Source organism: Panthera leo, chromosome A3 (assembly GCF_018350215.1).
Source record: "Panthera leo isolate Ple1 chromosome A3, P.leo_Ple1_pat1.1, whole genome shotgun sequence".
Classification (NCBI taxonomy): domain Eukaryota; kingdom Metazoa; phylum Chordata; class Mammalia; order Carnivora; family Felidae; genus Panthera; species Panthera leo.
Window position 1 is genome coordinate 50,494,778 of NC_056681.1, and position 11,217 is coordinate 50,505,994.

The following is an 11,217-nucleotide window of genomic DNA, read 5'->3' on the forward strand; positions in this document are numbered from 1 at the left end:
TTAGGAAGTTATCCAAAGGATACAGGAGTGCTGATTTGAAAGGGCACAGGCACCCTGATGTTTATAGCAGAGCCATGAACAATATTCAAATTATGGAAAAAATCCAAATGTCCATGAACTCATCAACTGATGAATGGATTAAGAAGATGTACTAATGTAAAATGGGCGCCTGGGTGGCTCAGTTGGTTAAACTCCCACTTTTGGCTCAGATCATGATCTCACGGTTTGTAAGTTGGAGCTCCACATCGGGCTCTGTCCTGACAATTCAGAGCCTGGGGTCTGCTTCATGTTCTGTGTCTCCCTCTCTCTCTGCCCTTCCCCCACTCACACTCTGTCTCTCAAAAATAAACATTAAAACAAAAAGATGTGGGACACACACACATACAGACACACACAATAGAATTCTACTTGGCAATAAAAAAGAATGAAGTATTGTCATTTGCAACAATATAGATGGAAATGGAGGGTATTATGTTAAGCAAAATAAGTCAGTCAGAGAAAGACAGATATTATATGATTTCACTCATATGTGGAATTTGAGAAACTTAACAGATGAACATAGGGGAAGGGAAGGAAAAATAAGATAAAAACAGAGAGGTAGGCAAACCATAAGAGACTCTTAAATACAAAGAACAAACTGAGGGTTAAGGGTGACAGTAGGTTTGAAGGTGAGTTAAATCAGTGATGGGCATTAAGGCAGGCACTTTTCAGGATGAGCACTGGGTATCAAATGTAAGAGATGATTCACTGGGTTTTACTCCTGAAACCAAGACTACACTGTATGTTAACTAATGTAAAAAAAAAAGCTGCATAAGGAAATGCAGGAATGCTAGACATCCTAGCTCTTAGCATAGATGTTTATGGGACCATGTTCAGCAGCTGTGGCCATAAAAGTACATCACACATCTTTCCCCCAAATACAAAACAAGCAGAGGAGGGGATTCAGAGGTCATTGAAAGGGATCCCTGGAGGATTTAAATCTAGGTAAAGTGTTAACATGGAGCCCCTAGAGGAAGAATGAAAATGGAAAGTCCTGCCTGCCCTTAGTCAATTTGCAAATTACCTTCTCCTGTCCTTATCCTTTCCACATGTAGGGTTTGACCTCTTTACATGTTTTTGGCTAATGAAATTCCAGAGTTTGAACTAGAAAACTTAAAGTTTCAAATATTTGGTAAAAAAAAAAAAAAAACTCCAAAAGAAAAAACAACACCTCAATAAAAGAAGCAGGAAACAAACCTTTTCCTTTAAAGTGTAGAAAGCAGCCACTGTCCTGGGGCAGGTAGTAGTCCTGGAAATTGTTACACTTAAGGACATCTAATTTCAATGGTTGCTGCCATTCATGTGAAAGTAACTTCAACCTCTAAATCTCAGTAATTCTGAGGGGCTGTCTCTTCTTTTTTACCCAAATTCATTATACTGAAATTAACCTGTTCTCTAAGAGGAATTTGGGAGGAGGGCTGGCTCTTCTCCTTCCTTCCACATACAATAGCTGATGACTCTGTAAGATTTCTTAGTTCAAGAAAGAATATGAGAGTCTGTACACCATTTAAGTTGCTGTAGGAAGTAATAGAACCAAACCAAACTCCTGGGCTATAAAAGAAAGAAGGCTTTAATATAATAATATTCAAATCTAGCTTTTACTATTTAAGATAAATATTGCCACTCCAAGTAGGTAAATAGATGGGAGGAAAAAGTGTCAAGGAGATGGGATTCATCACAGCAAGTGTCCAAGCTGCTGAGGAAAGGTTGCACTATCACTGGACATTCACTCAGTCCTGAGCTTGATTGTGGCCAATTCTTCTTGTTCTTGAGTTCCACTGGTCAGTTAGGATTGGGGCTCCAGCTGGCAGGACAGGATGTAGCTAAAGAGAGAATGACACCTGTGAGTCGACCAGGAGCTACAATTCAGGTGTCTCTCCCAGTGTTTTCCCAGTAGCTGGAATCTGGTGTTCCAGTGATCACCAGGAAACAAGGCTTGAGGCTGCCCAGGGAGCCATGGATGCAGGATCCCTAGAGTGGCCACCAGAAAGAGTCCACGCCTTTGTCCAGCTCCTGATGGGCCTCACCTCTCATCCTCACTGAGTCGCTCCACAGCCTGGAACCAGGCTCTAAACTGCTCCTTCGGTTCTAGAGTGTAGTTATCTGCAGCCACCTGGAGGAGCATGATCTCTTTCATTACTTTGTATTCCTAGGCCAAGAGAAGAACAGGATGCACACAGAGCCTGGGTGGGTTGAGCAGTGGGATAGGGGACCAGTCCTAGGTCTTTGCACATGTGGCAGCCTTCCTTCCCTGAAAATTCATCCAGTCTCAACCTGTTCGCAGAGGTGAGTATAAATAGCCCCTCCTCCTGCAGGAAGTTATCCCTGATGCCACTCCCCTGACTTCACTTACCAGATGGATGGGTCTTACACTTTTTCATTATCAAACTATTCCAGTAAATGTGTGATGGAGGGGATGCAGCCAAGAAATATTCTTCCCAGGGGCATCTCTGGTATCCACTCCCCTACACTTCCCTAATAGGAAGTGCCACAAATGCTCACCTTAGTTTTTTTCTTATGGTTGATCTCATCGCCCTAGAAAGCAAATAGCCAAAGTCCATCAGAAAGAGCCCCTTGTTATTGCTTGTTCCTTATACACATCCTTTCTCATGCTGTTCTCGTGCCAGGACACACTAGAAGACTGTCCATACACAGATAACAGGACTGGGATATAAGCCAGGCTCTGGGGTCCAGAGAAAGGAGGACATGGGGTGGACAGTCAAGCACCTTATAGCACAACCCTCTCTGATGACAGAAGGGGAGGCTGAAACCTCTGGGGGGAGGGGGCTGTTAGGCTATGTAAGTGCTTGCCGATGTGGAGGTGCCTGACTTTGCTCTCCCCCCATAAGCAGCCTGAGAGGGAGAGGCTGAGGTCAACTCAGACAAACTTCATGCAGCTTTGCATTCAGACAGTCTTGGGCACCAGGACCAGTGTCATAAGTGCAAACTCCCTTCACTCATCACTGAGATGAGGAACTCTAGCTCACAGGGGTAGCTGTGAAGCTCTCATGAGGGGAGGTTTGCCAAGTACTGAGGTCTCAGGACTCATTACAGGGGTTCTCCACTCCCAAACCTCAGGATTCTGGGCCCTCCTACACAATCTAGAGGTTCACTCACCTTCAGATAGTCCTCCATTGCAGTGTCCAGCATCACCATGTCAGTGAGGAAAGTGCCAAGGAAGGGGACAACACCCTGTGTCATTAGAGTAGGGGTGGGATGAGTCCCTGCTCTCAGGTGCACACAGGGACCCTCCCTTGAAAATGCTTCAGCCTCCTGGTCCACCCCAGGTTCTCACATGGAGCAGCCTAGGATCCCTAGCAGCCGCCTCTCAATTCCCCCTTACCCTCACCCTCCAAGGACATCAGACTTCTCCTAATCACCACCAGGGCCTGCTTTTAGAAAATCAAATTGTATGTAGTCCTAGGCCCCTCTCCACCCACAAATCCATTCTGCATCCAGCTGGATAGACCCTCCTCCCAGTCACTTTAAAATAAGAGTTTTGGAAGCTGTGGCAACAAGAGGAGGAGCTGGAGTAGAAAGGTCCACCTGTCTTGATCTGGAGGCCTCCAGCTGTCAGAGAGGAGCCCTTCTCCTCTCACTCTGGAGGCTCCATTCCCCAGGAACACTCACCTTCTTCTGCAGCCTTTTCTGGGCTCTCTGGAGGCTCATCATCAGGGTGGCCCATTTAGATGGCCACTCCTGCAGGGTCAAGGACAAGTTCATTGAGACCATAATATCCTCAGTCCACTCCCCCCCCACCATCTTTGACTTGAGACCCTGGACATCTGACCCAAGTCAGCTGGTACCAATGCTACATTATCCTTAAGCATGCTGTGAGTGATTCTAGCACAATCTCAGCTCCAACATTCACTCCATGTGTGACCTTGAACTTGCAGCCTGGCCTTCCTGAGCTTCTTTTCTCATTGAGAAAAGTGAGAACACCACCTACATCACATGGTCTTCTGAGGACTCAGTGTGCTATTACTATCATTATTGTTTCCCTCCACCCATCCCAACCCCACTACTGAGCAGAAGGCTGTCCTCTGGGCTCTCAAGCTGTATACAGGTCCCCATCTGGACTAGCTGTTAATATGGAGAGACAGGGTGTCTATAGCATCTGGTTGAACAGCACCTTCTTGCTCCACCCCCAATGGAATCTTCACCCCAAAGTGTAACCATATTCATACCAAAGGCTTCACCTCCCCAAGGAATGCTTCAGGTCATTCCCCTACACAGCAGTCTTTCTTCATCCACTCAGGACCCTGTTCCCTCAGGCCCCACCCTCTCTCTTCCCAAACCTCCTCCTCCCATGATACCTTCAGGAACAGTTCCCTTCTCTGTGGGTTATCTTCAGTGCACAGCTTTTTAAATTTTTGAAAGCTCTTCCTGAATAGAGGAAAAAATGGCAGAAAAAATTATAGGAATAATGTGGCTTGAATGTAAGTTCCTCTTATTTGAGTACTCCAAAAAGTCAAACTGCCAGTATTAGGGTTTTCTCTGGATTCCTCTGAGAACTAAGGTGTTTGTAGGACATGGAGGGAGCTCTCATGTGAGTCATCCAGTGCCACCATTTCCATATTAATTGAGCAACTCTGTTTCAGTCAGTTGTGGTTTCAATTGGGCAGAGAGTTTTGTTGCTGTAAAGTAAGCACTTGATAATATTTAATTTGGGTCAACTCAGTGCGTGATATTTAAGAAAAAATATTTCTGTAGCTGGAGTCAGGGTGGACTATTCTCCAGGGTGGGTTATAGACCTGTACACCAGCCCAGGTTCTATTGCCAGGGTTTGCTGCCTCCCAGGAGGGTCCCAGTTACTGAGGGGGAAAAGATGTGCATATGGGAAATCCCTCATCCACCCTGATCCTTCTATGGAGAGAGGCATACTCACCTGGAAACTTTCTCCCATGTCTTCTTCAGACGGTAAATTGAGGCACTCTGCAGAGCAGAGAGGATGGCATGCAGTGAAGAGTAGTTCCGCATGATTTGACAGGCCTGGGGAGGGAAGAGAATGAGTGGTCATGTGGGTAGCAGGAGTCCTATTTGCTCTAAAGTATCAGTCTCCCTCAGTTTAAATTTTCCCTCCAAGATGACAGATATCCAGGTGCCTGCAGAAGGGCACATATAAGACCCAAAGAGTAACACTGCTGGGGAGAGGGAAGATTTTAGCTCATTCCAAGGAAGGAGCCAGGTAGGAACTGAGCGTTCCACCATTGGGACATGCAAGTAAAGGTCAGCATGTCCCTGGAGGGAAGAGCCTAGGGACTGTGCAGACCCTAGGGCTTAGACTAGGGACTCCGACCCTGAGAATTGATAAAGGAAATATCAGTTTCCAAGGCTCAGAAGAGTGACTCATCTTGGCCTCCCATAAAATACCTTGGCCACCTTTATCCAGTGCTCCACCACCATGGCCCTGTCCTGGGCTATCATTCTTGGGTTTCCAAGGCAGGTGGTGATGACACAGTTGACCACACTGTTAAATTGGGTGACGGTAGCACAGACTGTGGGTGCCAGGTGCTCATTACCAGGCTTATTCCGCTTGGACCAGATGGAGCCCAGGCACTGATGAGGCAGCACCTTCTTGAACAGCTCCTAGAGAATGGGGTGGGGAGGGTAGGGGTGTTCAGCCAGCCATTTCACATTCAGGATTAATGTCCTAGGTAGGAGGTTACCAGGTCAGAGCTTTAGTTCCTGAAGCTGAGAATGTGGCCTGAGCCTGATTGGAATCCCTGGATTTCATTCCATTCTATTTTCACTGAGGGAGTCAAGTACAGGAAGACCTAGGAGTGAATGCTGGCAGGGAAAGAAGGAGAGAATTTGTACCCTGGTCATCCTTGCTAACCCCAGCCTCTAGATGACAGTTCAATGTGACTCCTCACAAGGGGGCATTTTCCACTCGACCTGTTTTTCCCTTTGGTCCTACTCTCCTTTCGATGCACATTCCCCCATGACAGTTACAACCGTAAGTTTCTCTGTTTCCCCTTGAAGTTATGTACATGTCAGATGCCTAATAAGTGCACAGGGTGTTAAGACTCCAAGGAAGATGGGTGGGTGACCCATGGACTTGACTGCACCCAGTGAGCTGTCTTCCTCCACCTGAAGGACCAGGGCCTACCCATTTTTCTAGCTGTTCTAGCTCATTTAATCTACACAGTAACTCTGCATCAATTCTTATCAGTGCCTCTCTCTACAGTTTGCAGCTGGACAGTGAAAGCTCGATTTAAGGACCTTGGCAGGGTAACATGGTTGATAAGTGGTCGAGCTGAAATTTGGACCCGGACTATAGTAGTCCACATCAGGGAAAGGCAGGTCTGGGTTAGCTGACGGCAAAAATGTAGAAAGTGCCCTGCCCTGTCCTGCCCTGAGAGCCCAGCTTCTTACCGCATCTATGTAGGTTAGCTGCTCTGCCACCAGCTTGGGAGGGAAGTCCATGAGGCTGGGTTTCTCCTCATTCAGCTGGTTCTTTGGGGTCACATGCCCGTGGCAGGAAGGCTCTGGCGCTGGAGTTGGCTCTGTCTCTATTTTTAGAGCTGGAGTTAAAATTCTAAGTAAAGCTGATGATTGAGCTGATTGTAGCTGTGGACCTGGCACATATGCTGAAGAAGATGTTAACACTTGTTCCAGTTCTGGAACAGCTGATGGAGGTGATGCTGGCTCTGACGCTTGAGGTGATGGTTGAAACATAACTGGCGCTGTCTCTAGTTCCATAGTAGACCCCTTTTCTGGCTCTGCAACTGGAAGGAGCCCTGGGGCTGGCACTGGATCAGGATAAAGAGAAAGGTTCATCCACATAACTGACTTTCCAGGTGCCTTCCCAAAAACAGGACAGGTACCATTGCTTTCAAAACAATATTCAGCCCATGAACCCCACCCCAGTTAGTCTTCCCAGATTTTAATCCCCTTTACCATCTGACTCTGCCTCAGTGGGCTCCAGAGTTTCCTGATGCACCAGGATAAGGGCGGTGTGGTTCTTCAGGTCCCAGTCATGCAGCTTCATATCCACATAGGCTGTCTTTACTTTGAAACTGGTAAAATTCAGAGACTGCCAGGTATCCTGAAATTTCTGGTCAGGCCATGTACTCAAGATGGGAGAGAGGGTGCTGGGTAGAGTCATGTGTGGAGAAGCATCAGAGGCCTGGCCTTTTATTCCACACTGTACTCCCACAGCATCATTATTTCTCTATGGATCCCAGAGGATGGCCCAGCCCACTTCCAACCCCGCCTTTGCAGTGGAAGGCCTAGTCATCCAGAAAACCTGTGTGAGTCTGGTTTTTTCACTGATACTCTTCTCACCACGGCCTTGGGCATAGTCAATGCCATCCTCAGTAAAGACCAGTAATAGGGCTTACGTTTGAGGCCGATTTATGAGCAGTCTTCTCACTACACCTTCTGTTCTTGGCCCTAGTTGCTGTGGTAAGCAGAGGTAGATATGGAGAGAAGCAGGCAGAGCCAGATAGAACAGTAGAAGGGATGGGTCTCTTAGGCACCAACTGAACCCAGACTGTGCTCTGCTTCCCAGAAGTTTTGGGGCCCCATCCACAGCTCTCTTTGACTCATTTGCTTCTTCACAGGAAGCCCCCAAACATAAGCCCTCCTATGGAAATCAAGAGATCTGTGAGTTCCATGGTTCTGAAAGTCCTCCTCCAGCCACAACCCCTATAGTCTCTTATGCTGCTCTGTGGATGCAGGAGGCCCTCCTACTGAACCTGAAGACCCACTCATGTTTACTTGGTCTTGTAGTCTGTCATAATGGTCAAATAAGGGACAATCCTTTCATACCCAGAGGACGCCATGAAAATGTCACATATAATGAACCAAGGACATGAGTGTAGAGTGATTGCCTACTCTCTGACTAGAATTGACACCAAGGCATTGTGTCTACTTTATTCACTGAATTATCTTAGTGACTAGAAAAGTGCCTGCATTACTAGGTGATTAACATATATTGTTGATTGAATTAACCCAACCAGTACTTTTCAGATAACTGTGTGGGCCATGGGTGCCTCTGCCTGTCCCCCAGCAAGCCCTAGTCTGGCCATATAAAGGAAAAATACCAAGCCCAGCTAGATAGAATCTCAGAAGTCCTTTGCAAACAGGACAACTTCTGCTTTCCATGTCCTTTTCTAAATTCAGAAGTGCCACAGGCCTGCGAGGGTTGAGGTTGAGAGCTTCTTCACTGGAGAGAGAGAGAACTATTAAACCTAAAGATACTCAGCATGTCCAGCAGCCCTTTCTACAGAGTCAGGCACCAGATAAGCCCATGCCATGTTTTCTCCCATAGTTTACTACAGTTGACACTGTGAGGTTCATCCTCTTACCACCGCACTTCCAGAAGAGGAAAGTGAAGCTCATAGAGGTGCAGTGACATTCCCAAGATACACAAGTAGTAAATGGGAGGCTCCCCCCTGTGCTGTGTATGAGGCAAGCACTCACCTTTTGAACTGCTGTCCCAGGACTAATTGGGCCATGGGGAACACCTGGTATATGCAGAAAATGGTTGTGATGTTTGAGATGTTTCTATCCTGGAAAGGTGATTGTAGCAGGGACTGTAAAAAATTTTCCATTGTGCCTTCCTTGAGCTTCAGCATTGTACAGGCCTCATCCAGGGACAGGGTTGATTCCTTTTAACACCGGGTAGACAAGGAGGGGCATGTAGTCAGCTTCAATGCCATGAACTACCAGGAAGATCAGGGTCTGGTTCTCAGACCAAAGACCCCCATCCCTTTGGGAACTTGTGAAAGAGAAGGGACTCGGGTGCCCACACAGAATAAGGTTCTAGGCTTAAAATTGCAATTGGTTTTATGGGGGAAATGATAAACCATTGGTAACTCCCAAGCATTCTCTTAGCTGAGCAACAATAGCACTTCTTTTAATAGCCTATATTAAGAGCATTATGCCAGTGAGTCATCAGTAAACATCCCTACTGTAGATATGAGAAAACAGAGGGTTAGAATTTCGAATGCTGCTCAAGATCATATAGGTTAGTCCTGAGAATTGTCAAAAGCATGGGCTGCATTTCCTCTAAGCTAATGAGGCTTGGTCTGTTCCTGATAGGGAGAAAGTTTCTGGGGGAAACCACCTTCTTCAGCAGGCCCCAGGGAGCCAGTCAATTGTAGTCTGGGTTCCAGGCTTACCCTGATCATCTCTGGGTCCCGAGAAAGGACATGAATCTGGACCTGTTCTCACCCTATACCAGCACTTGATGTTGTTGCTGGACTGATGCACCTGCTGCTTGTCAAGGGAGATGGAATTTAATCCTTAGAGCAGCTCATCAAAGATTTCCTGGGTGAAACTCTTAAAAGACAGAGGCAGGTATCTCAGCCAGGAGGCATCAAAGTCCTTCCACCCAATTAGTGCTTCCATGTTATGGCAGATCTAGCAACCTAAAACATTCTTTTAGGACACTTAAGATTTTCCCTGCATCACTGTTGACATGAAAACAGAATTGAATCCTGTCAAGTTCCAACAGACTTGAAAGGCTGAAACAGTGGCACACAACCTCCTTTATGGAATATTATGAAGACATATAAGAACACAGCTCATGACTTGGTGGGCCTACAATAATTTAATGTGTTCTGAGAGACAAGACATTACAGAAACATATAGAATGGCTTCATCCCACCCTTAATTTTGTGTTAAATCACCCTGTTTTGTGTGATGATATGTAAGGGCTTGGAGAAGTTCTGCAAGGACAGTGGAGCTGAGTGCTACCCAGGATATCTGGGGCAAGTAGGTAAAATAATAAAACAGCAGTAAAATGCAAAGATACTCATGGCCTCATGAAAAGTAAAAAATAAATAAATAAATAAAAATGATTAATTAAAAACATTAAATATGTTCTCTATCAAAATATAAAAAATAAAATACATACACAATACATGCATTCTCTACCATTCCAACATATGTAAAGAGTATCCTCCTACCTTACCACATAGCTGGTGGCAGAGGTTTGGATATTCAGATTATTTTGTGGTTGGGCCTGTGGGACGCTCATGTGGAAATACAATGTGAGGGCCTCAGGTTTGGCCCCATATTTATGTGCAGGCCTGTGCATATTTATGTGCAGGGTGTGAAAAACCCTCTTCCCATTCTTACCTCAGAGCAGCGCTGATTCTTGGTATCCTTCTGCACCTGACACTTATCTAGGGCGCTGCAGTAGTTGAAGCCATGGACCATCTCCTCAAAGATATCTTGGGTGAAGTTCTGCAAGTACAGTGCCCCGTAGTCGGGCCAAGAGACCTTAGGGTCCTCCCTGGACATTGCCACAAGGGGACATCCCCATTAGAAATTGTGTTCTCTACAGTACAAGCTAAGAGGGGAAGCTGTAAAGACATCCAGCAAGGAGGAAACCAGAAGAAACTCTAGGGCTCGTAATTAACATATAGGTAGTTGAACTTGGTCCCCAGCAATTATCTTCTCCTGCCTGCCAAGACCTGGGGTATGAACATGAGAGATGTGCTAGGCTTTCAACACCTGACATCTTGCTTCTGCTCATGAAGGGCATAGCCCTCGTCCTCTGTCCCCTCCCCTGATCTCTCTCTCTCTCTCTCTCTCTCTCACACACACACACACAGACACACACAATGAGGGGCAAGAGGTGTAGGCCTGCTCTGGGCAGGATCAGAGTTGTGGCATGCTCTCCAGTGGGCTGCCCTGAGCTACCTTGTGTTACCTGTGAGCGCCTCCTGCCAAATGACCAACAGCTTCGGAGATGAGGGCTGAGCTGATGTCTACAGTGACATAAAGGTTTCTCACTCTGGGCTTTCTTAAGCCCACATATCCTGAAAATGGGGATACAGCAACAGAACATTTTGTTCTCTAGAGTGACTCTGGGCAAGTGAGCTGGAAAGCAGGCCATCTCTAGAATGTGGGCACCTGGTTACCAGAGTTCTAAGTTCTGTTGAAGCCTATCACCAAGGAAGTGAAGTCACTTTTTCAAGATTCCAGTACCTGGGGCCCTTCTTTAAATGAGACCTATCTAGAACCCCTTATTGATAGTTGACTGCTTATCTTTCTCCTCCAATGTCATCTCCTTAACTGTAAACAATGAGTCAAAAATGCCATAGCCACAACTCCCTGGAAATGCAAGTAGGGTTCTAATTTTGAGGATACAGAACTGAATTCAGCTTTTTTTCTTTGTTTTACCAGTTATATGTCCTAACTCAATGTGTCTCTCAAGTA

The 11,217-nt window shown here is 46.2% G+C and overlaps 1 protein-coding gene across 2 annotated transcripts; it reads right to left on the minus strand.

The window, feature by feature from the left end:
- Positions 1-1,591: 1,591 nt before the first annotated feature.
- On the minus strand, positions 1,592-10,936 carry LOC122215894 (ral guanine nucleotide dissociation stimulator-like). Of its 2 annotated transcripts, none has more exons than XM_042931809.1 (13): positions 10,709-10,936; positions 10,132-10,239; positions 8,470-8,657; positions 6,943-7,136; positions 6,418-6,794; positions 5,413-5,628; positions 4,928-5,031; positions 4,356-4,425; positions 3,670-3,738; positions 3,157-3,231; positions 2,542-2,574; positions 2,067-2,188; positions 1,592-1,862 (listed from the first exon to the last, which is right to left on the minus strand). In XM_042931809.1, exons 1-13 carry the CDS (start codon positions 10,892-10,894, stop codon positions 1,826-1,828), a joined length of 1,779 nt encoding a protein of 592 aa, XP_042787743.1. In that variant the 5' UTR covers positions 10,895-10,936; the 3' UTR covers positions 1,592-1,825. The 2 variants fall into 2 exon arrangements, with proteins under 2 accessions (XP_042787743.1, XP_042787744.1); XM_042931810.1 differs by having other exon boundaries at positions 10,699-10,787.
- Between the last annotated feature and the right edge of the window lie 281 nt (positions 10,937-11,217).